This window comes from Aquila chrysaetos, chromosome 2 (genome assembly GCF_900496995.4).
Source record: "Aquila chrysaetos chrysaetos chromosome 2, bAquChr1.4, whole genome shotgun sequence".
Taxonomy (NCBI): domain Eukaryota; kingdom Metazoa; phylum Chordata; class Aves; order Accipitriformes; family Accipitridae; genus Aquila; species Aquila chrysaetos.
Window position 1 is genome coordinate 8,836,418 of NC_044005.1, and position 24,640 is coordinate 8,861,057.

Below are 24,640 nucleotides of genomic sequence, written 5' to 3' on the forward strand. Positions count from 1 at the left end.
AAGACAGAGTAATAAAAATATTACCTCAATCCTTCGTCAAATCCAGGAAAGATTTCTGAATATGCTTAATTGTAACCGTATGAATGATCCCTCTGGAGTTATAGAGCTATTTGCAAGTAACTTATTCTTACACCACTGACACTGAAACACACTGAAATGAGCTGATCCAAAGTAATTTGTGAATCTTTGCAGGACTTCCCTAATCAAAATATAAAATAAAATTAATTTTTACAACTGAGGATGTAACCTGTTCTTTTTGCTTCACAGCCACGGGAAAAAGGATTTAATACCTTCCAGTGCAGAAGTAACATAGAAAATGCTTTGACATTTTTAAAGAGCAGATCAGTGAGTATTAACTTCAAAATTCACAGCTAAAGCCAGTTTAGCTGGTGGAACATTTTCTTTGTTAACAATGATCCTTTTTTTTTCCCCCTAGCTCAAGCTCATAAATATTCATGTTGCTGACATTATTGAAGGAAAACCTTCCATTGTGCTTGGCCTAATTTGGACAATTATATTTCATTTTCATGTAAGTATTTCAGCAATGTAAGAGAGTTTTAGTAGAGAGGAAAAGCAGAAAAATATGTTGACTTACGTGGTTGCCAAATGAGATGAATTAGTACAAAGCAGAAGATTATTTTCTGACCTCTGGAAGTGACAGCTCACGGAGGAGATGCACCAGTGCGTCTTTCCTGGGTCCCTGAGCTGCTTCACCTCACCAGTGCAATGATGGCATTGCAGCCTGATGAAAGGTATCTAGCTGCAAATGGTAGGAAGGAAAGAGATTGAGATTTTTTTAAAGTAACCAGTTAAAAAATAGGCTAAACGTTGCCTATCTGTCGAAGGCCTGTAATGATTAAGCTCCAAATAGAGCAAATAGTGCAAAGTGGCCCATATCCATCTCCCTCAGAGGCAGCCCCCCTCTTCAGTGTTGGCTGTGCTCACAATGTGTAATTCTTGCTATTATTTTTTTCAGTACCAGGTGCCTGAAATAACATGAAGGCTGTCACAGTGATGTTTCTTATACAAGATACTGAGCATGCATCTTGCATGGCATGAGGTTGTGGGGAGGTTTGAAAGCACAGGGCCTTGCTTTAATCATATTGTAGGACAGTAGAGGATGATGGAGCCAAACTGTCTTCTAGTAAGAGCCCAGCAGTTAATTAATATAGGTGCACTGGGGGTGAACTGGTGACTGGGGCTCAGGAGAGCACAAAGAAGCAAAGTTATTTAACAGTATTGTAACCCACATTTTTCCTGGTAAAGGTTCTTCGGTGCTGAAGATTCTTGTGCTCCACATAGCCTATGCATTATCTTTTTACCTAAACCAAGCTTCTCTGACCAAATGTAGATCTCTGAGGTCTATCGAGTAGGTTTTCCTGCACCCTGAATGAGCAGGCAAACTCTGAGCATGCCTAATACATGACACTGTTGACAGCAGAAAACACAGCTGCCATGGGCTGCTTTCGCTAGTAGGAGGAATAAAAAAGCACATTGAGTGAGAAGGTCCCTTGCTGCTGTTGCTGGTACGAACAGTATAACATGGAAGTCTTTGGATGAATATTTTCTGCCAAAAAATCACCTAAAGATGGGAATTCAGTGTGAAATAGTTCAGATTGAACAGATAAAAAAATCCTGGTCTGATCTCTGGGGATAGGGAACTACTATTACATCTGTGATTGAGTCCTTTCTAATTCTCTGTGGTTTTCTCCTATTGATGTCTTGGTAATTTTTCACTGAAGCCTGATTAACTCTCCCATCATCTCTGATAGATTGAAGAACTTGCCCAGACACTTGCTTGTACTTACAATCAGCCTTCACTTGATTGTTCAAGCGCTGTTGACTCCTCTCCAAAGGCAAGCCGATCAGTTAAAAAAAGTGCTAAAATTAAGGAACGGTGGAAGATCTCTGCTACAAAGGCTCTTTTGTTATGGGCAAAAGAACAGTGTTCACTGTAAGTTCCATCCAAGACTTATAAATAGTATGTTACACATTGTATTTACTGCTTTCCTCTAAATGTGGTGATATTTTCCCCTGTTTTTTTAACTTAGTGACAGCTTAGCAGAAAATCCTTTAGATTTCAGATGTTGTTACCAGTTCTTTTAGCATCAGTCAGGCCCTAGCTGTTTTGACATGAGCCCTTTAATAACGTGAAGCTAATCCTACTAATAAAATACCACAATGTAAATTGAGTTGTTTGACTTGTCTGTTTTAGGGGCTTCTGTGTGGTAAATCTAGTGGAATGTTTACATGATTTGCTAGTTTTAATCTGCGTGGTTGGCACTGGTTAACAAAGTTTCAGCAATTTTTTTTTTTTTTTTTAAATGGAATACATGGGATTTCTAGGATTTCCATATCTTATGTTTTTCTGTCAAAACACTGCATGATCCCCAAGAAGGACCTTAGTCCTAGAGATCCTAGTCCCCAATTCTAACAAGGTATTTCCTTATACTCAATGTACAGGCAGCTCTGTTGATTTCAGTGGGACTATTCACAGTGCACAATCTAGAGCAGATACAGATATTTCTTTCAAGGGGCAGGCTTTACATTTTCCTCAAGGGCTCCTGCTTCACTCCAGGATGTTTCAAATATGTTTTACAATAATGTCAGCCCTTTCTCTCCAGCTCTTTGGTTGCTTTATGTTCTAATAACATCCTACTAATATTCTATGTTGTTAGTGGGAGATAAAGGCCTTCATCAGCACATCAGACACTTTCTGCTGGGAGAATGTTTTCAGGCACTGAAGTTTCCCTTTTAGCTGTGTTTTATCAGGACAAGATTGATTGATTGTCGTATAAAAACCAGGTCTCTGTCCATTTCATCTTCCTCTTCTTTTGCTTGTTTTTCTTTTTCAGCAATATTGTTGTCTGTTTTGTAGCATGCTTTCTGAACTGTGATTAAGTTGAAAGATTTTGTTATCAGTGAAACCTATATTTTTTGGTAAAAGAACAAATCTTGTAAGTCCTGGCCCATTGTTTTGTAACTAAATTTGTTCACCTGAAACCCCACATCTTTTCCATGCTGTAACATACTCATAATATACAGGCTGTTTCCGGAAAGTTGTCCCAGAATTCACTGTGGCTTGCAGAGCTGAGCACCTCACAGCACTGTCCAGGCACCGCTTAATGGAAGATGTTTTAAAGGCACTAAGCTAAATAAGAGAAAAAGAAGTATTTTTCCTGCAGTAACAGATCACTTTTAAGGTCTGGATTTTCTAAAATCCCAGAGGTGATTCCAATACTCGGTGCCCTTACAGACAAATAGCTACAGGTTCTTCAGTGCTTTGCTTGTTGTTTTTCCATCCCATAGAATGCATAGATATTGAGCACAAAGGTGATGTTCAGAAAGGATATTGGATCAGCAAGGCTTTATCTTCAGAATGCATCATAAGATAAGAACATTGAGTCATTTTGCAAATATAGTATAAAAATACATAAATGTAGCGATTGGTAGTACTAGCTGAATTATTGTCTGACCCAACTTCTGCAGAAGTTCAGTGGCAAGGTTCTCTATAACTCCTTGGATTTGGTTCATACTCCATTTTACTGAATTTATATTCTGTTTCTAAACTTGTACTTAGGACATCTGAGGAAACAGGCTATAACGTTTTGTTTCTAATCATTTTTGGGATAGGCACGGCTCTATCAATGTGACTGATTTCAAGTCAAGCTGGCGAAGCGGACTGCCTTTTTTAGCCATCATCCAAACCTTGCGACCAGGTCTAGTTGATTTGGAGAAGGCAAAAGCTAGAAGCAATAAAGAAAACCTGAAAGAGGCTTTCAGAATTGCAGAACTGGAGCTGAATATTCCACGGCTTCTTGAACCTGAAGGTAAATGACCTGGGTTTTTTTTAATCTTTGTTATCAGGAGTGAGATTAATATAATCCTATATGTGTTGATTTGGAATACAGGAAAAAGTAAGACTGTGCTTAAGTTTGAAGTGGAACATTGATCTTTACTGTAATGCTCAAACCTGAGGTTCTTTATTTGATAACACCAACTGTACTTAGTTTGAATTGGCAGCAAATGCAGAAACAATATGCAGAAGAAAGGATATGAAGCTTTCCTGTTCATGGGAGAAACTTTTTCATTAGTTAATCATGTTATATTAAAATATTCCCAAGGAAAAAAGGGTTCATTACATATTAATTTCTGTCAATGGTATGTTAACTGAGCTGCTGCAAAATAAACATGTTTATGGTAATGTGTTTTAATAACTGCAGTATAGCATGTAATTATGTGATCAGGCCTAGAAGGCTGCATAATTATGTAAATGGTGTATTGGCTCTTGTAGATGTTGACATTATGAATCCAGATGAAAAATCAATCATGACTTATGTGGCTCAGTTTTTGCAATACTCCAGGAATTCGTGTGAGTCTGAAGAAGACATGCAGGTATGTCATGTGGTTTATCACTGGGGCATTTTTAAATGAATGTGCATCATGGATACCAAGAATATCAGTACTTTCTTTGCCCAGTTTATAACCTGACCCAGTAACAGTTAGATAGTAGATCCTCTGATTCAGCTACTGACAGGACTGAATTGGCTTGAACCTTCTGATGCTCCTGTGTGGTAGTCAAGACTCAATGTGATAGGTTTTTGATGACACAGGTAGAATTGCTGTGCAGGTTGTCTTGTTTTTTCATTTTAACTATTACAGAGGACATTTTCAAGCCTGGTTGTCTTCATGTGTGCTCTGAAGTCTGTATGTAAATATTGGGGTAGAGGCAGACAGATTTGCAAATGTGCAGAACAACTAGCTTTAAACTTAGTAGCTCACATGTAAAGTGGATAGAAGTTGTCACTCACAGATCACACTGGTTGGAAAACCAAGTTTTCTATTCTCTATATCCTCCTATAAGAGTTTATGTATTAATTGGTTATTCACGTATCTCCATACTGATAATCTCCTTTCAGTAGGATTGCAGTCAGGCTATTCTTTTAAGATGCTTTCATATATCCAGGTGCCAGGTTTAAAACTTTGGCCTTGATCTATAATAGTGCCAGACCCAAAATTTATTAGCGTCCCCAGGAATTACTATTTGTTTTTCAATAGCTTTGAACTGGGTTTATCATATGCTCAACGTGTGTTGTTTTACGGCACAATGTAAATTAAAAACAAGGCTTGCAAAATGGAAAAATGAAATTTTCTGCTCTAATTACCAGGAAAAAGTAACAGAGGCCATGAGCTGGTTGGCTGCACAGGAGGAGAAGTTAGCAAAGTTGCTGATCGACACAGAGAATGAAGCATATTACCAGAAGTACAAAGTAAGTTGCATTTCATATTTAACTGTGTTGTGGTTTAACCCCAGCCAGCAACTAAGCACCACACAGCTGCTTACTCACTCCCCCCTCAGTGGGATGGGGGAGAGAATCAGAAGAGTAAAAGCGAGAAAACTTGTGGGTTGAGATGAAGACAGTTTAATAGTCAAAGCAAAAGCTGTGCGCACAAGCAAAGCAAAACAAGGAATTCATTCACCACTTCCCATGGGCAGGCAGGTGTTCAGCCATCTCCAGGAAAGCAGGGCTCCATCACACCTAATGGTTACATGGGAAGACAAACACCCTAACTCCGAACATCTCCCCCTTCCTTCTTCCCCAAGCTTTATATGCTGCGCATGACGTCATATGGTCTGGAATATCCTCTTGGTCAGCTGGGGTCAGCTGTCCCAGCTGTGTCCCCTCCCAACTTCTTCTGTGCCCCCAGCCTACTCGCTGGTGGGGTGAGAAGCAGAAAAGGCCTTGACTCTGTGTAAGCACTGCTCAGCAGTAATGAAAACATCTCTGTATTACCAAGACTGTTTTCAGCACAAATACAAAACATAGCCCCATATTAGCTACTATGAAGAAAATTAATTCTATCCCAGCCAAAACCAGCACAAACTGCTTCTGCAGAAAAAAGCTATGTTTCTGGGAATATTTTTAATATTTTTCATCTTCATCACCTAAACTGAAGCATTAAATAAACTTTTAAACAAGAGTTGGAAATCTAACAGTGAATTTGGTAAATGCCCTCATATGATTGAGGGAAGGGTAGGATAAAATTCTTTCTGTTAGGAAAAAGATATATGCTGCTTGGTTTCTGAGCAGAGAAAGGGTTTTTTTTGGAGAGAGTAAAGTAGTGTCTTTTAATTAATCAACATAGTTGAAGATTTGGACTAAATTCAAGCACACAGGCCCTTTACAGCATTACCTTCACCATTTCTGTGATAATAATAACAGTAGCTTTCATCCAACTGATGTGGTAGAGGAATAGTTGAAATGTTGGCTGTAGATTGTGCTGAAGCAAAATTTCCTTCAGTTTATATTGTAGCCAGTTTGTAATAAAATGGCCCATAGCGGACTGTGAGGGGAGGAATTTTCCCTTTCTCTTGGTGGGAGGGGAGAACCATGACCTGACTGCACTGACATTATATTAAATACAGATTTTGCTAGTGAATGGCACCTATAATTTCAGACCCAAATACTGCCTGGAGACAAGTATGCCTCTTTCCTGCTATGTTGCATTTCCGTGCATCACACCCTTTGAAGTTAATGGAAGTCATACCAATGTGTTAAAAGGCAGTACTTGGCTCCATGAGCTTCCATTTGAAGTTGTCTTCTATGAATTTTATCTTCTTCCTTTTATCCCTAGGAAATGATGTCATTTATGGAAGCATTTAACCAAGAAAAAAAACCCTTTCTGCCTGTGTTGTCATCAAGAAGTGAAGCCAGGCTGAGAGAAAGCCAGCAGCAGATGAGAGAAGAGTGGGATAAACTGATCTCTCAGGTCAGAGGCATTTCTAGCTCACCTCGTTACCAGTGTGAGTGTGTTTGATGAAAAAGCCTAAGTCTACACCAGGAACTTTCGCAGGGAAAAGTGGGGAGGTGATACTTTATTTGGATTGATAAAAGAGGTATTGACCCTGAACCTGAAGTCCAGACAAACCGAGTGGCATACAGTGCTCAAGAGGAGGCAGAAGGTGACTGTGCATTACCCTTCTGCCTCCTGAGCTTCAGGACTGTGAGATATCTGAAAAATGGTGTGCATCTGATTATCTTTGAGCACTCTTCTGATCAAAGTTTTTGGCCTATTTATGCTTAAAAGGTTCTTTTGGGACATAATTACGGCTCAGATAATGATGCAGCTGGGAAAAGTGTGTTAATATATTCTTTCCCATGGCACAGATAGTGATATAGTGGGATCTGGTTGGTCAGTGCTTTGCAATGAGGTTGACTGTGTCATCTCCCTCTGCCACAAGGGGATGTATTGGGCCTTGCTGGTAATTGCTCTTTATGAAAGAGATGTTCCCCTGTCAGCCCCATGATGGAAAGTTGTCCAGAGCATCCCTGTTTGCCCTCTATTTTGGAACTAGTTTACTATAAATTTCCCTGTTGCTGGGCCTTGAGATGGTTACCAGCCAAGGATAGTAACTGCCAAATTCTCTGTAGCGTTACAGAGATTACAGCCTGGGGAGCAAACCTGGGTCTTAGGTAAACATAGCTGGTTTACAGCTGACTTCACTGGAAGCTCCTTTTCTGAACAGTGGCAGGTGGTTTTTTTTTCTGGTATGTCTAGAGCATCAGCCTATGGAGCTTATATCAGTATCTTGGGGATGGGGAAGAAAATAATGGTGGAGAAATTTAATCACTTGTTTTCCTTTTTAAGATTAATGAATGGAAAGCAAAGCTGGACCAAATGTTGCCCTCCCCCCTGGATAACATTGAGGCTTGGCTTCAGGAGGTAGAACATCTGCAGTCAGAAGATTTGCCTGATTTGCAGGACCCGTTTAAAGCAATGTTTGTCTTCAGAGAAATAATTGTAATATTTAAGGTATGCTGATCACAAAGGAACATTCTGCTTCAGTCTGACCTAGCAAAGCACTTGTTATGGAATTGCTATTTGACATTTTGGGAAGTGGTGTGGATATGTTTATCTTCTGAAGATGAAAAGCTCTTCTGAACATACCTTTGAACAATGATGAAATTAAATAACTGCATGGGTCTATAAGGAAGGTTTCTGGCTTCACTGGGGTGAGATTAAATTTGAGTACTATCTGAATGAGTAAATTTTGGTATTCTTTTTATGTGGTTCCTACAACTTGTTTGTTTGTTAAGTAATAACACAGGGTAATTGCATCCTTATCTTTAAATCTATGCTTAATGCATATCTATTCAGAAAAGCACTTGTGCTCAGGGTTACATTCCAGTGAGCTCACAAAGTTTGTGTGTTTAAAGTTAAATATTTGCTGAATCACTCTGTAATGCCATTTAAAGCAATGGGAGGTATTTTGATACCTCCATACCATAGACGTTATTTATTCTGATCTTAAAACATTTACACTGATAATAGTTTAAACGTCCTTTTGAGTTTGAAAACTTTGAAAAGAGTAGATGTGTTGATGCCTGGTTGATCATCATAATGCTGTACTTGTTTTTTTATGAGCAAGGGGGACGTTGGATGTTATTGTGATGTGTCCTTAAAGAGAATTTGAAAGAATGGGAAATAGAGGTTCTTGTGAGTGGCTTGATAACACCACTTTTTTGTACTGTTGCTTGTCAGTTCCTGATATGAGAGGTGACTTTTTAACTGATAACAACTTTGCCAGACTTTAGCCATTTGGTCTATGATTTTTGTTGTTCAGCCTAAGTAGTTAAAGCATTTCTAAGAATGAGACAAAGGGAGAGATGCTGTTGGTTTAGGGGTTTCTTTCTTCCCATTGAACATGTAGATAAAATCATTAAGTTCCTTAAGAAGAAGAAACCCAAGATACTTAATTTCTGTCAAATCCATTTTTCCTGATGGGAAGTTATTCTGCTGAGAAATTTTTTCCCCCTCCTTCCTCTAGTCAGTCCTTTTAGTATGTCTCATGTAGGGATCCTGTTGCCAAGGTGGTGCCTTACAATGGAAATTTTACTTTCTCGTACGATCTAGGAAATTACCTACCAATGCTCATAACTGTCTGACTGGAATAATATTAAGGTTACAAAATCAAGTGTTTAAAATCTGTGCAGTATTTTTGGGGTTGAGGGCTGCCCCAGGATTTAGCCATTTCCATTAACATGCTTTGTGGCAGGTTTTATTACACAGAAATGAACTTTTAGCATATTTATTTATATGCCACTTATGCTTATATTCTGTGCAATGCATTTTATGCCTGTAAAATATTCCCCAATCACGTGACACTGGCCATCAGAGGGTTAATGTGATATCAGCTTGGTGTTAGATGGAAATTTATTGAGCAGTCAAATGAAGTATTAAGCAAGTTTGACATAATAGATTTATTCAACAGGTTTTGCTGTCAGTCTTTACTAACATAGCAAAGAACAACTTAATATCCTGAAACTGTTACACTGACACTTCTTTGTCCTAAAGGTGATAGTGAAAGTGCAGAAGAAAATGATAGCATGGATAGTGTAGATTCATGTTCCTTATATTTAACTAGATGCACAGTGATAAGAGAAATCAGGTAGTACTGCACTAAATATGCACTTTAGAAGGTGATGAGATAAATACTTACATTGCACTTTAATGGGTAAAGGCACTGGAAGGTTGTCTTGTGCTGACTATTTCTTAATAGCTCTCACCCTAATGGCAGGTGACTTGCAGATTCCCAGATGAAATGCTCTAGAATTAAAATGAATGGCTTAGTGTGTCTTTTTCTCCCCAGGGCTTGATGGATTGTTTTGATTCTCATTTGGACACCCTTCAATCATTTAAGAATGAAGATGAGAAGAATATGCCACTAGTCTTTCCTGAAAAGTTAGAGGAAATGAAAAAAAGGTTGTGATCCTCAAATTCCCTCTACTTTGACTATGTTGTATTCTAGCTCTGCCGTTGACTTGCTCTGCTATTCTGAACAAAGCACATAATTTATCCGTGCCTTGCAGAAAAAGAGCATTTTCCACCTAAGCACAGATTGATTGTCATGTGGAGCAGGCAGGTTCACTCATTGGTCCAATGAATGTCTAATTATGTGTAGAAAGTGGAGCTCATTAACAGGAACTTTTCAGATGCCCTTTGCTAGTGTGGATAGGAAGCACCCACTAGGGGTAGGAAACATGAATATTTTGAATGTAAAAATTTCTCTGGGGATGTGGATTCTCTAATTTTTAATTTCCTCCTTTTAAAATCACTGAGATCTACAGGTTGTGCAAACCCCATAGATCTGTTGGAGGATATTTTAAAAAATGACCAGTGAATTGTGTCTGTAACCTGAAATCCTTTAACATACAGATGGCAGATACCCCTTTTCTGGGCATTTAAGGTTTTTCATAAATTGAGCAGTCAATATTGACTCAAAATTGTTGCTACTTAAAAAAAAGAACTGTTGTTATCTTAAAATTTTACGCCTGTCATAACAAAATAATGTTTACATATATGTAATTCTGAGTTTTTAGGCTAAAAACATTATACATTAACGTTTCCTGTATCCAATAATTTTGTGTCAACTTTTGGAACATTTCACTGTTTGCAGATTCAGCAATATTCATTTCACAAACTCCAACACCTTTCTCGAATACCACTATGGACTGTGCTCAGCTATTGCCAATGAGGTGATGTTAAAGCTAAATATCTGGGACATGAAATATGGGACAAAAGAGTCCGTGGAATCACTGCTGGAAAATTGGAATGTAAGTTTAAAATATATGTATCACACCCTGACAATAATTGTTCTTCCCCACCTCTTTTTGATTCAAGCTTGTGTCTGTCCTTACCTGAAGATACTACGGTAGTTGGTAGAAGCACGGTAGACTTGTGAGATCTGGGATTTATGCAAAGAAGGACAGGTAGACTACCACAGAAGCTTTCTCCATGTCTTCCCATTTTCCTCTGAATGAGAGTTCTTTCTTCAGTTTGGAGAAACAGAATGAGCTGTGACTGTTTGTAATTTTTTCTCTGCCCTTTTTTATTCTTTATTGGGAAGATTTCTTTCTTTCTAGACTATTTATAGGGCCAGCAGTAGCAGCTCTTCCTTAACTCAGACCTCTCTGGGGTAGTTCAGTAGTTGCTATCTTCAAAAACAACCATTACCCACAGTGCTGGCTAATACTGCCTTTTGCTGTTGCCTCTTCCTTTTCCAGCTTCCTTACCTCCTTACACTTTGCGGTGAATATGAATTGTCGTGTTTCATTATATTTTGTGCTTAGCTCAGCTTCTGGGCTCATGTTATTAAAATGATGCCACGTGTAGGCCTATGGGAGGGGGTGGATTTACCCTACCCCAAATACTGCCAAAGATGCATCAAGAATAGAGGCAGAGAAATGAAAATGCTGATGCCACCAATTTTGCCCCATCTCCAGTTAATGGGACTCCCCCTGAATTCCATCGTAGTGGAGTTTCTAAAGAGTTTCTCAGAAGTTTTTCAGACTGGCAAATCCCAAGTTAAATTAGTGGGAATTTCACCAGCATCAGAACTGTGGACGTACGCAACAAGAGGTTGTATAAAATATCAGTTTTCCTGAGCACTACTAACCTTACCCTGTGATAAGATGGGCGTACAAAGTTAATCTGTGCTGAGTTTCTTGATTCAGTTGGTTTCAAAAATACTTACTATCATGTTATTTCTACAGCTGTAGTTCATGGTCTTTCTCAAGCTGATAGAATATACAGCTTTCCCAAGAAGTTTAAGGCTTGTTGCTGGCTCTCCTTCTGGTCCCATGATGTGCAGTCCTGGCTGAGTGGTGGCGTGGTGGCCCAGGTTTGTCATGGCCACAGGAGAGGTTGTTTTGTAGCCTGCTAGATAGGACGTCTGTAGGAGTGGGAAGCTCCGAGGTGAGATGTGTCTCAGACAGAGGGGGGCTGAGGATCAACCCACTCATTCTCTGTGTGAATGTTCAAAGCACAAGTCTCCTCCTCTGCTCCCATTTCTTCCTGTCTCACCCTTTCTATCCCCAGTTTAGATCTTAGATGATCTGTGGCAAGAGCTAGGCATGTCGATACTTCTGTGCATGCAGGGGAACACACCTTTCACTTCCATCACTCTCTTGACTTATGTGACTAAATTCTGCCTGACTTGTTCTAGATGCTATTTCTCAATATTGCCCTAGGGCCTTAACTTTTTGAAATAAACAGTCCTGACTCATGCAGGCCTGTGACTCAGGCAATGGCATTCAGGAGTTAGTATTCCCATTTAAATTACTCTGTGCATGAGCAGAAAAAATAACAGGTCTGTTTCAGGCTAAACGGTGCAGATGAGTTGCTGGATAGGATTTGCTCAGTTTATGTTTAACCTGCAGGTTATAGGCTCATATTGAAAAAAAATGTATCCCAAGCTGCATTTACTACCTAGTTTTCTGTGGGTTAGTGTTACCTGTGCCAATTACTTTTCACTTTGGGCAGAATTTCATTGAAGAAAAGAGACTTGAAACGCAATTAGAAACTGCTACTCACATCTGTGAAGATTTGAAAAACAAAAACATAAGCAATCCTGACTTAGGTAAGTTCATGCACATAAACTGATTTGAAGACCTCTGTTTTGAACTGATGTGCTGTCACCGGTTTTAATTCGCATTTATGTTTTGTGTAAAATACTCCTTCTATGTAACAAACCTCTCTGTTTCCAAATGTATAATGATATTCCCTATTTGATGTCCTAGCTGAAGATCCTCAAGAAATTAGCAGACTTTTTAAGACAGTGGAGTCAAAGATCTCTATGTGCAGAGACTATATTTTCAATGTAAATACCACCCTACAGAAAGTCCTGTCTTCCTGGAGTAATTATACAGAAAACATCCACTTACTAAAGACATGGCTGGAAGAAAAACGAAATGAGCATCCAAAAGAGGTACGTGGTTGGATTTCTCTTTGTAATGACAGACAGAGATACTTGGAAGCCTCCTGGAAGGAAAGCGTTATACGTGACACTGGTGGTTGTTGTTGCTTTTCTGTTCCTCATTTTGGAAATAAACTTTTGGCAGGGTTCTGCTTTAAATGATTTCAATGCCTCTGTCTAGATCCCTGCTGAGATCCTGGCAAAGTGGAATTCGGTTCATGGTTCCTTGAATGAAGCTGGAAACTATCTCATCGAAGTCAGCAAAGAGCAAGTTGGTTCAAATATTGCCAAAGAGCTGAAGAAACTGAACAGGAGATGGGCTAAGTTCATCAAGAGGACACACTTTGTAAGTTACTAGTTTCATATGACTCTTTTGCCATGCAGCTTTCAAAGTCATATTTTCTAGACTTACCAGCTTGCTAGACTTATCAGCTTGTTAATCAGAGATTAGTAAATCTTTCGGTCAACTCAATATTGCCAGTTTTAAAACAGGAGGAACAGAGAATACCTAGAGGCATCCCATTCTTAAGTCTTTGTGGCTCAGTTAAATGCTCTTTATGACACGATGGAAAATGTTTAGTTTTTTAAACGGAAATTTTAAAACCACTTATAAAAGGAAATCTTATTGCAGAGTAAAGCTCTTTGTTCAGTTTTAGAGATGGCAGTAATCAATTTGTTAAAAGCTTGTGAGCCTTTGCTAAATTGTATAATCTCTGCCTTAGCTAGTAGAAAGCAATTATTGCTGCATAGATATTTCTAGGGTTGTACAACTTTACACCAGCTCACTTGACAGGTTTTTAGGCTGCTATAAATTCCTATACAACCTGCTTAATGCTACATATATTACATTTCCTAGAATGCTTTCTCAAGAATGACATTTTCACTCTGCCTGGGAATGTCAGAGCTCTTAATTTTCTAAGTTGAGCATTTCACTGACATTTATTAAAGGTACTGCTGTGACAATAAATGGTGGCAAAAAATTACAACATTTTTGTAGGAGATGAGCTTAGTGAGAATGCAAGAAGATCAAAGGAAACATGTTCCAAAGCATGAGGGAAATCCAGAGTTTCTTAGAATAACCCTTAGTAAGAGATGCTTCTAGGAAAGACATTCAGAAAGCAGAGATAAAGGGGCCTCTTGCGCCCTTACAAGAGTTTAAGGACTCAGGAGTTATTTTTCTGGCATTGCTTTGGACAGTATGGCTATAATATGTATTATATTTATTTTTATATATAAAAAGGCAAGGACAAATGCTTGAGCTCTGGCCTGTGACTGCTAGTACCATTAAACTGTTAGCACGCTCCCTGGTCTTGATTTGGCCAACACCAGCTATTGTTCTCTTGGACTATTCCCTGGTGTAGCCTGGGAGATGCTGCAGCCCAGGAGTTATTCTCCATAGTAGCGTGGCTGTGGCTGTTTGCTTATAAGGGAGAGGGCGGGCCATATGGGTACAGATTTTGCTGTCCCACCTGCTCTCAGGGTTGAAGAACTGAGCCTCATGTAGTTTATTTACCAATATGTTTGGCATTTATTTCTCTTTCAATCCCTGTTGGGTGCAAAAGCTGGAAAGTAACCTAGTGGTGTCTGTGTGTTGCAGGAGGGTAGTAGAGAGACCCATGAATCAATGATGGGGTTGAACATCTTACCCTGCTCTTTGTTTATAGCTTGGTGAAGAGAGCACAGATGCTGCTGAGAAGACCAGGGAGCTTCTGGGGAGCCTGGAGAAAATTGAAGAGCTCCTTGAAGGGGTGGACAGCTGGGCAACGGAGACTGGACGCCTGCTTTGCGAGATCAGTCATGAGGGGCCTGTGGAACCTGAGATGGAGGAACGTTTGCAGGTGAAAATGGAAATACATTGCTTAAAATACCTGTTCATCTGATTCTCATCTTTCAGCACAGATCCCTGCCTAGGTAAAATGAGCCATCATCAGTGAAGCAGAAATGAATGTGGATTTTTGTGCCGTAACACTGGTAAAAAGTCAAGGCAATGGTGGTGTTTTGATGTTATTTCCCAGGTTCGCTCCCAGATGAGCTATAAATGAATTAGTGTGTCCAGTTGACAAGCAGGTGCCAATAAAGTGCTGTTGGTGCCACTGATCAGCAGCTTGCTCTTGAGTGATATTAATCACTCCCTGTCCAGCACAGCATTCGCAGCAGACTAAAACTTTGCAAGGTGCTGAATTAAGAATTCCCCCTGGTCATACAGTGCTTTCTACCATCTACCTTCCAGTGCAGGGAGGGGGTTTGGGACAACTTGGCTGTATTCAAGGCTTACCTGTCAAAAACTGGAATACCTGAAGTATTTTCAGCAGCATGCTGGGTAATTTGTCCATCTCAGCTTATAGACAGTTGCTCTAAACATCCACAATGAGCACTGATGAATTTCTTGTTACTTCCACTAGTCTCTATTGTTTCCCATGTCTCTCTGCCAGGGTTTACTGTTTCCCCCCTCCAGCAGGTGGCAGGTGGAAATATGTGTATATAATTCAGCAGCTTCAGTACAAAGTCTGATTTATTTTCTTCACCTGCTGAAGGTGAGACTGAATAAAGATGCCAAGCTTTACACTGGAGAAGCTGAAGAACTGTCTTATGTTGCCTTTTGCTATTTCTGCAACAGGGCCAGTATAATAAATGGTAGGAAGGTGACCACCAGAAGGAGTTTTCATTGGCGCTCTTCTGTCTAAGTGCTAAAATTAAACAGAGATCTCTGGTACATTAAATCCACCTACAATAATTGTGAACCACAATTAGCGTTAGTTTAGTTTTGGTTTGCGCCTTCTTGCACTATGTTTAGTTGACAGAATTAGGAGTGTGAGCTTATGAAAAGAATCTATTAATCTTTTTGTAATTGTGGGCATATGTTTTATAAAATAAGCCTCATTTTGCAGTGTGGCTCTTTTTTGTTAAAAACAACAGAAAACAGCCTCCAAAAATGTGACTGGTGTTGTATCTCCATGTCTGTGAGCAGAAGAGATCAGGTCGCTTATTACCTGCAGTACAATAGGTCGCGATCCAGAATAAAGCACTGATTATCATTAGAAGAATGCTAATTGACAACTTCAAACAGGAAAACGTGTTGAATATTCATAGTTCAAAAGAGCTCTAATAACATTTCATGATAAATATTCAAATAGGGCACGCTACTTTTGCATGCAAAATACCCGGCTGCTTCCTGCCTTTTAGTACTGAATACCACAAGAAAATCTGAGCCTTGATGTGTGCTTACTTTTGGACGACTTCATGATCAGCCGATGCATATCCAAATGTGTGGTTTGTACATTCATTTGGAAAACTGTTTGGATGGGAAAGCATGTTTAAAAAATACTTCTAATTGGCTCTGAGGCAAAGACATGGGAGGTATCACATTGACAGAAAGACTGTTTCAGCAATCAGAATCCCCTGTGGATGGCAGCAGACTTCTTTCTACACAGAGATTTTGCCAGTGCCATACACAGACTGTAACTGGAATATTAAGATTTTTCCTTGACCAAATATTGACCATCCATGATCAAGGCTGGCTTTTTCATTCAGTTCCTTTAAACAAAAAGACATAAATACTGTACAGGCTTCTAATGGTTTTCATTCAACCAGAGCTTGGCTGCAAGGGGAACCTCATGCCAAGAGCAAGTTGTGGCAGCAGAAGAGATATTGCAATCCCTGATGCAAAATGTTTCAAGTCAGGTGTCCCAACAGCATTCTCACATCACTGGGCTGCAGGCACGAATTAAAGAAGCCAGAGACAAAATAGAGGTATTCCTTTTTTTTATTGTTATTGTACTTTATACACACAGACATCTCTAATTTTGACATTATGTGATTAGGAAGACTCCTTTTAATTAACATAAAATAAAAAATGGTTTATACTATTAGAATCAGTCTTCCAGACTCGTGCCAGGGCAAAAACTAGAATATTTCAAAGATCAATATCCCAACTCAAAAAACTCGAGTGAAATGTTTTGAAGCAATAGCTTTATGTAATTACTAACACTCAGGCACATTCTGAAAAGAGTCTCTTTCTTCCAAGGCTGTCATGGGTGACATGAACAACATCTTGTCCAAATCTGAGAAGACATCCCCAGAGAAGGAGGCTTTGCTCCATTTTGAAGAATCCCAGAAAGAACTTGAGGCCTCTATTTCAAAGGCTGTGCAACTTGTCAGTCAAAAATTAAGTCCTGAAGAAGGTATTTCAAGATATGAGGTGGGTTTGTTTTCCGAGCCAGCTGAATTTATAGCACTAAGTATTTCTTAGTGCTATTTAGTATCTAAAAGGCTAAGGTACCACGGTGAGAAAAATATCAGAAGTTTTGGGGTTTTTTTTGGTAGCTATTAATGCTTTTCTCAGCTTTTTGATTTAGCACTGTTAGCATATATTAACTGAGCAGACAGCTTGAATGAAGAAATGTAATTCTGTATGGCAGTTTATTCAGTGCCCTGTCTTAACTTAAATTACTCTATCATCCCATCAGAACTCATCATGTGCTGAACTACAGCCATTTTTTTTGCCTGATTAATAATTAAGATTCCCATCAAGAATCAAATGCCTGAATTCTGGGACAGGTTTTTAAAGTGTGATTATAAATACTGAATCACCTTTTTTTCCTAGTGGCTAACTGGTAAAGAAAGTGTGCAGTCTTAAAATCTGGATCTCTTAAAGGGATCCTTAGTGAGGTATCAAAAATAGAAGTGACCAAAATCTGTGTTGCCTGATCTTGCACAGCAAGTCCTGGGCAGCCATGTGCCGGGAGCAGTGCAGAGCCTCACTCCAGGCCGCCTCACAGGGTCTGCACTGATGCAGACATTTCACCTGCTGACAGGCATGGGGCATGGCCATGTATATTCCCTAGAAATGATGCAAAGTTCAGGGGCCTTAATCTTTCTTCTTTGGTACCAAATTTGTCCCTAGAAGAGGAGTTACGAGAACATCTGCTTTTCTCCAAAAAGCATATACCGATATTGTCCGCAACCTTTTTGCAGGTATGCAACGGTGGAGAATGCCTTCATACTTGCCCATGCAAGGGCCATCACAACCTATACATGCAATGTATACATGTTTTATGCATGGTTTTTGTATGCTACTGATATCATTTTGTTAGATAAATAAGCTACGTTGTTCTGTTTATTTTTCATTATGATGCTTTTCTTGCAGGAAGCTTTTAATGCTCTGGACAATAAAATTCTTGACAAATTTTTGAAAGCAGCTGAACAACTGAAAAATATTTCATCTGACTGTGAAAAGCTGGTAGTGGAAGAAAAGAGTAAAGATGTTCGTAAAAGATGGGAGGTGAGATAAAATAAGAAGGAGAATCCACTGTCTGTTCTCATTAGGCCTAACATCTTTGAAAAACAATTTTTTTTGTCACAATATGTTCTCAGATTTTTATTTGCTTTGTAATACCGTCTAACCATCTCAGGGATAATGCATTTTGAATTTTGCAGGCAGTTCATCATGAAATTATATCCTGTGTCCAGCTCATAGTAGAAAGGCAAAAAAAGAAATTTAATGCAACTTTTAAAAAAATCAATAAGCAATTAGGCAAAGAGAAGAAACTTCTAAGTATGGATGAAACCAAAGGGATCATCAAAGAACATGAGGTACCTGCCACACTCCTTTTCTGCTCTCCTACCTCTCTTGGTGAATGCATTGTCTGTCCTTCTTACTCCTTTTTAGGTACATTATTGCAGCCTGTGTTTGTGGAGCAGAGCCCTCATTCTCGGTGTTATGCAAACACAGAACAAAGAGACCACCCAAATTATTTCTTTACCTTTTTGACTGCAGGTATTAGCCTCCTTGCAGACTTTTAGAATTACCTCCTTGTTACATGGGTGGTATCTTTTTTTCCTTTTGTTTTTTTTTTTTTTTTTTGACAGTCTTGAAGCATTAAAACAGACTTGGCTGTGCAAAGTGTAAAAACAAGAAATGTGTTCTGTGGCTCCCTTGATTTGTTACAGTTGCATAGATGGTGTTAGGTGCCTTCAGGTGAGAGTATCTCTTCGCAGTGCAATAGCCACACTTTACCTCTGTGTTTGTGCTGTATATAAATTAACCACAGAGTTAGACGTAAAATGTTCATGTTTCACTTGCCAGGGTGAGTCATGGTGAATCTTACATATTCCATAAGCAATGGGTTTTACACTTCATTGCTTCTAGTATTTTCCTTCATCCTCTTCTTTGAGATGCGTTGATGTTGCCAGTTTACCACTTAAAAGGGTAAGAAATTGCTCTCCTGATGAAATTCTGGTCTTCACTGAATTCAGTGGAGTTTTAGTCTTTGCTTCTTATGGGTTCATGTTCAGCAAATACTACACATGCAAAAGTAAGGAGAAATAAGCATTCTCAGGTGTACTCCTTCTGCTCATATTTTTGTTAGATTTTTAGTATATCTTGATTTCACCCTAGAAAGTATAATTATTGTTGAGGGATATTTTAAATAGATTTTCCAATTCTACTTTTTCTGTAGTCAATGGGACATGTATATCTGATGTCAGTGTGAGGAGGATTTGGGACCAAAGTAGCTAAAGTTGTAGTAACATAATGAATTTCAAAATCAAGCAAGTCAGTGTAGTCTTGTGAATGCAGCTGAGGAACAAGTAGCCAGAAATCCTTATTTCTTTCCTGGCTGTATTTGAAAAAGAATTGAGGGAAAATAAATGTTTCTCCCCTAGTTTGACAGCTTAAGCTTTAAGTGCACTCATCCAAGAAGACAATAGAAATAGGAAAAAAAAGTATGAGAATAATTGCATATCCTCATGACTTAACATGAGTTTATTATACTGTTTTTCTTTGTTTAGGCCTTTTTTTCACATGAAGGCAGCCTGAGGGAACTTAGCAAGTCATTAGAAGACCTTAAAATATTGGGAAAACTATCAGAAGAAACTGTCCCAGGGATACAGACACTGACTGCGGACTGTGAACAAAAGCTAGAAAAGCTTCAATCAATTGTGGCAGATACTTACACGGCCCTGCTGTCTCATGCTGGAAAAGGACAGCCATCTAAGATAGAGTGGGTGACTGAGTGCACGATGTGTTGTAGCTTCACAGAAATCAGATATACGGATAGATTTTGTGATAATGTAAATGTACTGCCAAGTACATTGCTATGTACATTACTGTTGGCAGTTGTAAATGTACTGCCAAGTACATTGCTATGTACATTACTGTTGGCAATTGTAAATGTACTACCAAGTACATTATTATGTACATTACTGTTGGCAACTGTACATTTAAACATATAGTATTAAGTTTCATAAACTAGCAAGTACAATGTTTGATTACCCTTCATCACAGCAGCAGTGGTTTTAATCATTAGCCAGGATTTCTTCTTTTCCCTTTGTATTTCATATTTTGCTCTTAAGCTGAAATTTCTTTTAAACCGTAGGAGCTCCATTGTTGCTTCTGAGAATGGAGAAGAGCCCAGTTCTTCTCAACAAATTGATATGCTTTTGGTACAGGAGGTAAGAAGTCCATACTTACTGTTAGAAAATAGTGCTCTGTCTGGGGAAGATCATTGCCAAAAGGAAAAACTGATTATTTCTGTTACTATTCTTATTGTGTGTCGTGGTTTAACCCCAGCCGGTAACTAAGCACCACTCAGCTGCTCACTCCCCGCCACCCAGTGGGATTGGGGAGAGAATCAGGAAAAAAAAAAGTAAAACTCATGGGTTGAGATAAGAACAGTTTAACAGAACAGAAAGGAAGAAATTAATAATGATAATAATAACAACACTAAAATGACAATAATAATAACAGGATTGGAATATACAGAACAAGTGATGCACAATGCAATTGCTCACCACTTGCCAACTGATGCCCAGTTAGTTCCCGAGCAGTGATCCCCCCCAAGCCCAACTCCCCCCAGTTTATATACTGGGCATGACGTCACATGGTATGGAATACCGCTTTGGCCAGTTTGGGTCAGCTGCCCTGGCTGTGTTCCCTCCCAACTTCTTGTGCCCCTCCAGCCTTCTTGCTGGCTGGGCATGAGAAGCTGAAAAATCCTTGACTTTAGACTAAACATGACTTAGCAGCAACTGAAAACATCAGTGTGTTATCAACATTCTTCTCATACTGAACTTAAAACATAACACTATACCAGCTACTAGAAAGAAAATTAACTCTATCCCAGCTGAAACTGCTGTGGTAGGACCTCAGGCCTCTGGTCAGGTGTCAAAACCCCATTGCACTTGGGAACGTAGACTAAGTAAATATTAAAAAGTAACATGCAAGGAACAGCACTAGACATCCCAAGGAGATGTGAGCCTCCAACCTTGCATTATATTTTGCTAAAGAGTGGTTTTCAGATGGAAGAGTCATGTTTGAAGCTGTGTTCAAGTACAAATCCCCCATAGTGTCCCAGTAATTTGAAGAAATTTCAGAGGACAGAGAGGAAAAATAGTGAAGAGTTGGAGGCCTTTGCTTTAGAAAAATATAGGGAAAACCAGAACACACATACCTTCTTAGAAATAATTTCAGAGAAAGAAGATACTGCACTTCATCATTTGGATGCCACAGAAGATGTTTCATTTAGGATAAACATTCATGCAAGTAAGGCTGCAGACAGCTCACCAGACAGCCTCCAGACTTATAGGAAGGGACCCATTGCATTTACATAAAGTTTGAAGATATGTAGGAATTGGCTATTATGGCTATTGCCCAAGGATGTCCATGGACCTGCAGCAAAAAATTGCACAAGTGGATTGTGCTTGCCAAAGACCCAGTATCTGTGGAAGGAATGAATGACCTGGCTGCAAGTGTTCCAAGATTTGCTCTTTTGGTTCATGATTGAGTTTAAACATGTCTTGTATTCATGAATGGTATCTCTTATCTCCTTTGGAACACATGATGCAATTGCTTCTTTCAGGACTTTACAGATGTCTGTTAGTCTTCACTATGTATTGACACAGCATGATGCAGAGGTCACTGTTACCTTTTTTATTTTTACTTAGGTCTCAAAACCTGCTGCAGATATAGTTTTGGAACCAGATGTGAAGCATCACAATGGAGAAAGCTGTGCAAAGAAATTTGACGAAGACAGTGATTTGCCCATACCAGCTATATTAGAGAGGTACTTTTTAAAGGATAAAATGCATGTATATTAAGAGATGATACTGTGCTAGACATTCATAAATTAATTGAATGTATCAAACATAGGGTGCACTTTTGCTATGCAGAACTCTGTTCTTGTTATACTACAGTTTACTTAATATTGCTCTGTAATTGATAAGGAAGCACTATAGTGGCTAAATGCTGCAAGCATTAGGATTTTGTAGCAAGAACACTTACAGCTATAAAACTTTTTCTTCTGCTCTTTTCTTGGGCCAGAAAAATCTGTATCTGCCTTACTAATAACTTCAAATATTGCAAAATAAAAAAAAAAGTGTCAAATTTTTAAAGAACTGACATTTTTACCTTCACAAAACTGAATTTAGAGAATGCAGGCATGCAATCATACTTGAAAATTAGCCAGGTGACCAATTTCTCAGCTCTTTTATATGCTGCTCATTTATGCCCATTCTTTTGGGACTTAGGTAAAAATATGCATTTGCAATAGACTGTGCTTATTTTATATGGTAATCTGTTGGTCAGCAAGTCCCATACCGTGCCATGTTCCATTAAATTAGAAGTAATACTCTCTCTGAAAGAGATTGCATCTTTCCTTAGCTATAACACACAAAGAAGTAACCTGGAGGAACTTTTACAAATCAGCAGAGATAAAGTAGCATCTGGCTTTACTGATGAAATAAAAGGCACTTCATGTCTTCAGAATAAGCTGCTTGAACTACAGGTAAGTATTCATCTTTTAAAAACATGCTTGGTGCCTAAATTGTTATTTTCTCATGTAGAGCCCTCACCTCTCTGTGTTATGTGTATTGTCAAGGGAAAAGGAGCATCCTTACAACCAGGTTTATTAGAAGGGAAATCAAGGGTTTAGCATTCAGCAGGACTGCATTCCTATTTAGCAGTGAAGTTTTGCAAGTGTTGCTGAAAGAACATATTGGTGGCTCTCGGTTTGTGATCTGTGGGCTGAAATAGGTCTAATGGAAAAAATAACTACAGAAAGCAGCTTTTCTGTCAGCAGGAGTGGTAAGTGATGGACCATGGTCAGGGCTGGAGGAGTCGTCAGAGTTGAACCATCAAATGGCAATGGTGTATGTGCAGAATGAAACTGTTTCAGGACTTAAAACTTGATCAGGTTTGTGAGAACCCTAAAGGGATGATAAAAGGCACATAATTGATGTTGGAGAATTTATTACTGCAATTTTTCAAGTCCTTGCTTGATAGGAGTACAAACGTTATCTAACATCTCAGAACTTGGTTCAGTTCTACATTTGGTTTTTGTTCTTTTGAACATAGCTAAGTTGAGATATTTTCCATTTATTCTTGTAGTAAAAATGGCTGAACCATATTTATTGAACATTTTATAAAATGTAGCCAAGGCATATATCTGACATGGAAATTTTCATCATAAAGAGTTGGTAGAGATTTGCATGCAGCTAAAAATGGAGTCTTAAAGAAAAAAAAAAGCAATATATACTCTTACTTTCAGGTGACGTTTTCACTTTTTCTGGAGAGACTCTTGTGACTGTAATTTTATGAACTGTCCAGTCCTTTGAGAAATAGAGTATCATATTAATGCAATTAATGCTGCATATCTTTTAGGTGACAGAGAGTGAAACCAATGCTGGTTGGACACAATTGGAAAACATCTCATCCACCTTAGAAAATCTTGTGGATGAAGTGCAGCAGACTGCTATCTCTGAGATGAGAAGCAAACTAAAAGGAGAATGGAAAGAGCTTCAGGATATTATAAATACCAGGTATAAAATAACACTTCATGATATTAGCTAAGGAATAGTTCATTGTAACTCGTGTGTATATTATGAAGGGCATAGTGTACGTTACAGACAATACCTGCACATTTTTAACCTTTTTTTAAAAATAGCCTAAAATTAAGCTTTTCTTAATTATACTTGGTTCATATACACATTGCAGATAGTGTGAATCTCTCCAAGAAGCACAGAGCCAGATCTTTGTAACATCACTGTGCAACATTCTCAAGTTTACTGTTCTTTCCTTCAACATTTTAGTTAAATTCACTGGGGTTCACACTGCTTTTCTTATTAATCAATGGAAAAACTCCTTTGACCTCAGGAGGAGGAGGACGATTAAATCTGTTAGACAGTCAATTACATTATCTTTGTGGCTTTTTGTGCTGTAAAATGTTGAGTGTCTTTTCTTGCTTGCTTTCCCAGCTCATGTTTTGTTACCTTTCTTGTAGAACAAACTCTTTAAGAACTGCTTTGGAAATTGTTTTACCAATAGAAAATGAATCCATTCTTCTGTGTGAATTAGATCAGCAACTGAAGAAAAAGGACATCCAGCAATTTAATCTCATGAATAGTGATCTTGCTTATAGGGAACTAAAGGTAAGGGAAAATGCAGAGACCACCCCCCAGCCAGAACAGTTTTTAATATGTCTAGGAACTAGAGAACTTCATGGGATTTTCACTCAGGAGTTTGGGACCACTCACAAGACTTCCCAAACCTTCTAAAGTCTATAACAGCATTTTATCCCCTTTGCTTTAAATGTTATTGTTCCTGTAGACCCAGCCAGGGACCCTCAATAGGCTCTACTGTAAAAAGCATGGTCGTGAACATTTTGTCTTAGGTTAGAACCTTCCTTTGATCCAGATTTACAGTGTTCCCACCTGGCTTTGTATCACTTTGTGAAGTCATATACATAGTGTGGTGTTAATCTGTGAGCTAAGCTAAGCTGCCTGTGTCACACCTGCTGAGGTATCTGAGCACACCTCAGGATGGTTTTGGAAGCTCCACATGTATGCAATAATTACCTGCTATCAATATCTTATGCCTAGGCTCTGGTC

General features: G+C 38.8%; 1 protein-coding gene across 8 annotated transcripts in view; it reads left to right on the top strand.

The window, feature by feature from the left end:
- The window catches only part of SYNE2 (spectrin repeat containing nuclear envelope protein 2), a 197,196-nt gene that overhangs the window by 29,672 nt on the left and 142,884 nt on the right, over positions 1–24,640 (top strand). For all 8 annotated transcript variants that reach the window (XM_030007298.2, XM_030007297.2, XM_030007300.2 and 5 more), the window contains exons 5-28: positions 268–345; positions 437–529; positions 1,773–1,954; positions 3,634–3,830; positions 4,295–4,395; positions 5,169–5,270; positions 6,637–6,771; positions 7,651–7,815; positions 9,653–9,765; positions 10,460–10,616; positions 12,325–12,421; positions 12,582–12,769; positions 12,939–13,103; positions 14,422–14,595; positions 16,349–16,507; positions 16,782–16,955; positions 17,904–18,038; positions 18,194–18,349; positions 19,547–19,758; positions 20,134–20,209; positions 21,701–21,819; positions 22,416–22,539; positions 23,415–23,572; positions 24,034–24,181. In XM_030007298.2, the coding sequence (XP_029863158.1) occupies positions 268–345; positions 437–529; positions 1,773–1,954; positions 3,634–3,830; positions 4,295–4,395; positions 5,169–5,270; positions 6,637–6,771; positions 7,651–7,815; positions 9,653–9,765; positions 10,460–10,616; positions 12,325–12,421; positions 12,582–12,769; positions 12,939–13,103; positions 14,422–14,595; positions 16,349–16,507; positions 16,782–16,955; positions 17,904–18,038; positions 18,194–18,349; positions 19,547–19,758; positions 20,134–20,209; positions 21,701–21,819; positions 22,416–22,539; positions 23,415–23,572; positions 24,034–24,181 (3,408 nt within the window). The remainder of the gene's footprint in view (positions 1–267; positions 346–436; positions 530–1,772; positions 1,955–3,633; positions 3,831–4,294; positions 4,396–5,168; positions 5,271–6,636; positions 6,772–7,650; positions 7,816–9,652; positions 9,766–10,459; positions 10,617–12,324; positions 12,422–12,581; positions 12,770–12,938; positions 13,104–14,421; positions 14,596–16,348; positions 16,508–16,781; positions 16,956–17,903; positions 18,039–18,193; positions 18,350–19,546; positions 19,759–20,133; positions 20,210–21,700; positions 21,820–22,415; positions 22,540–23,414; positions 23,573–24,033; positions 24,182–24,640) is intronic.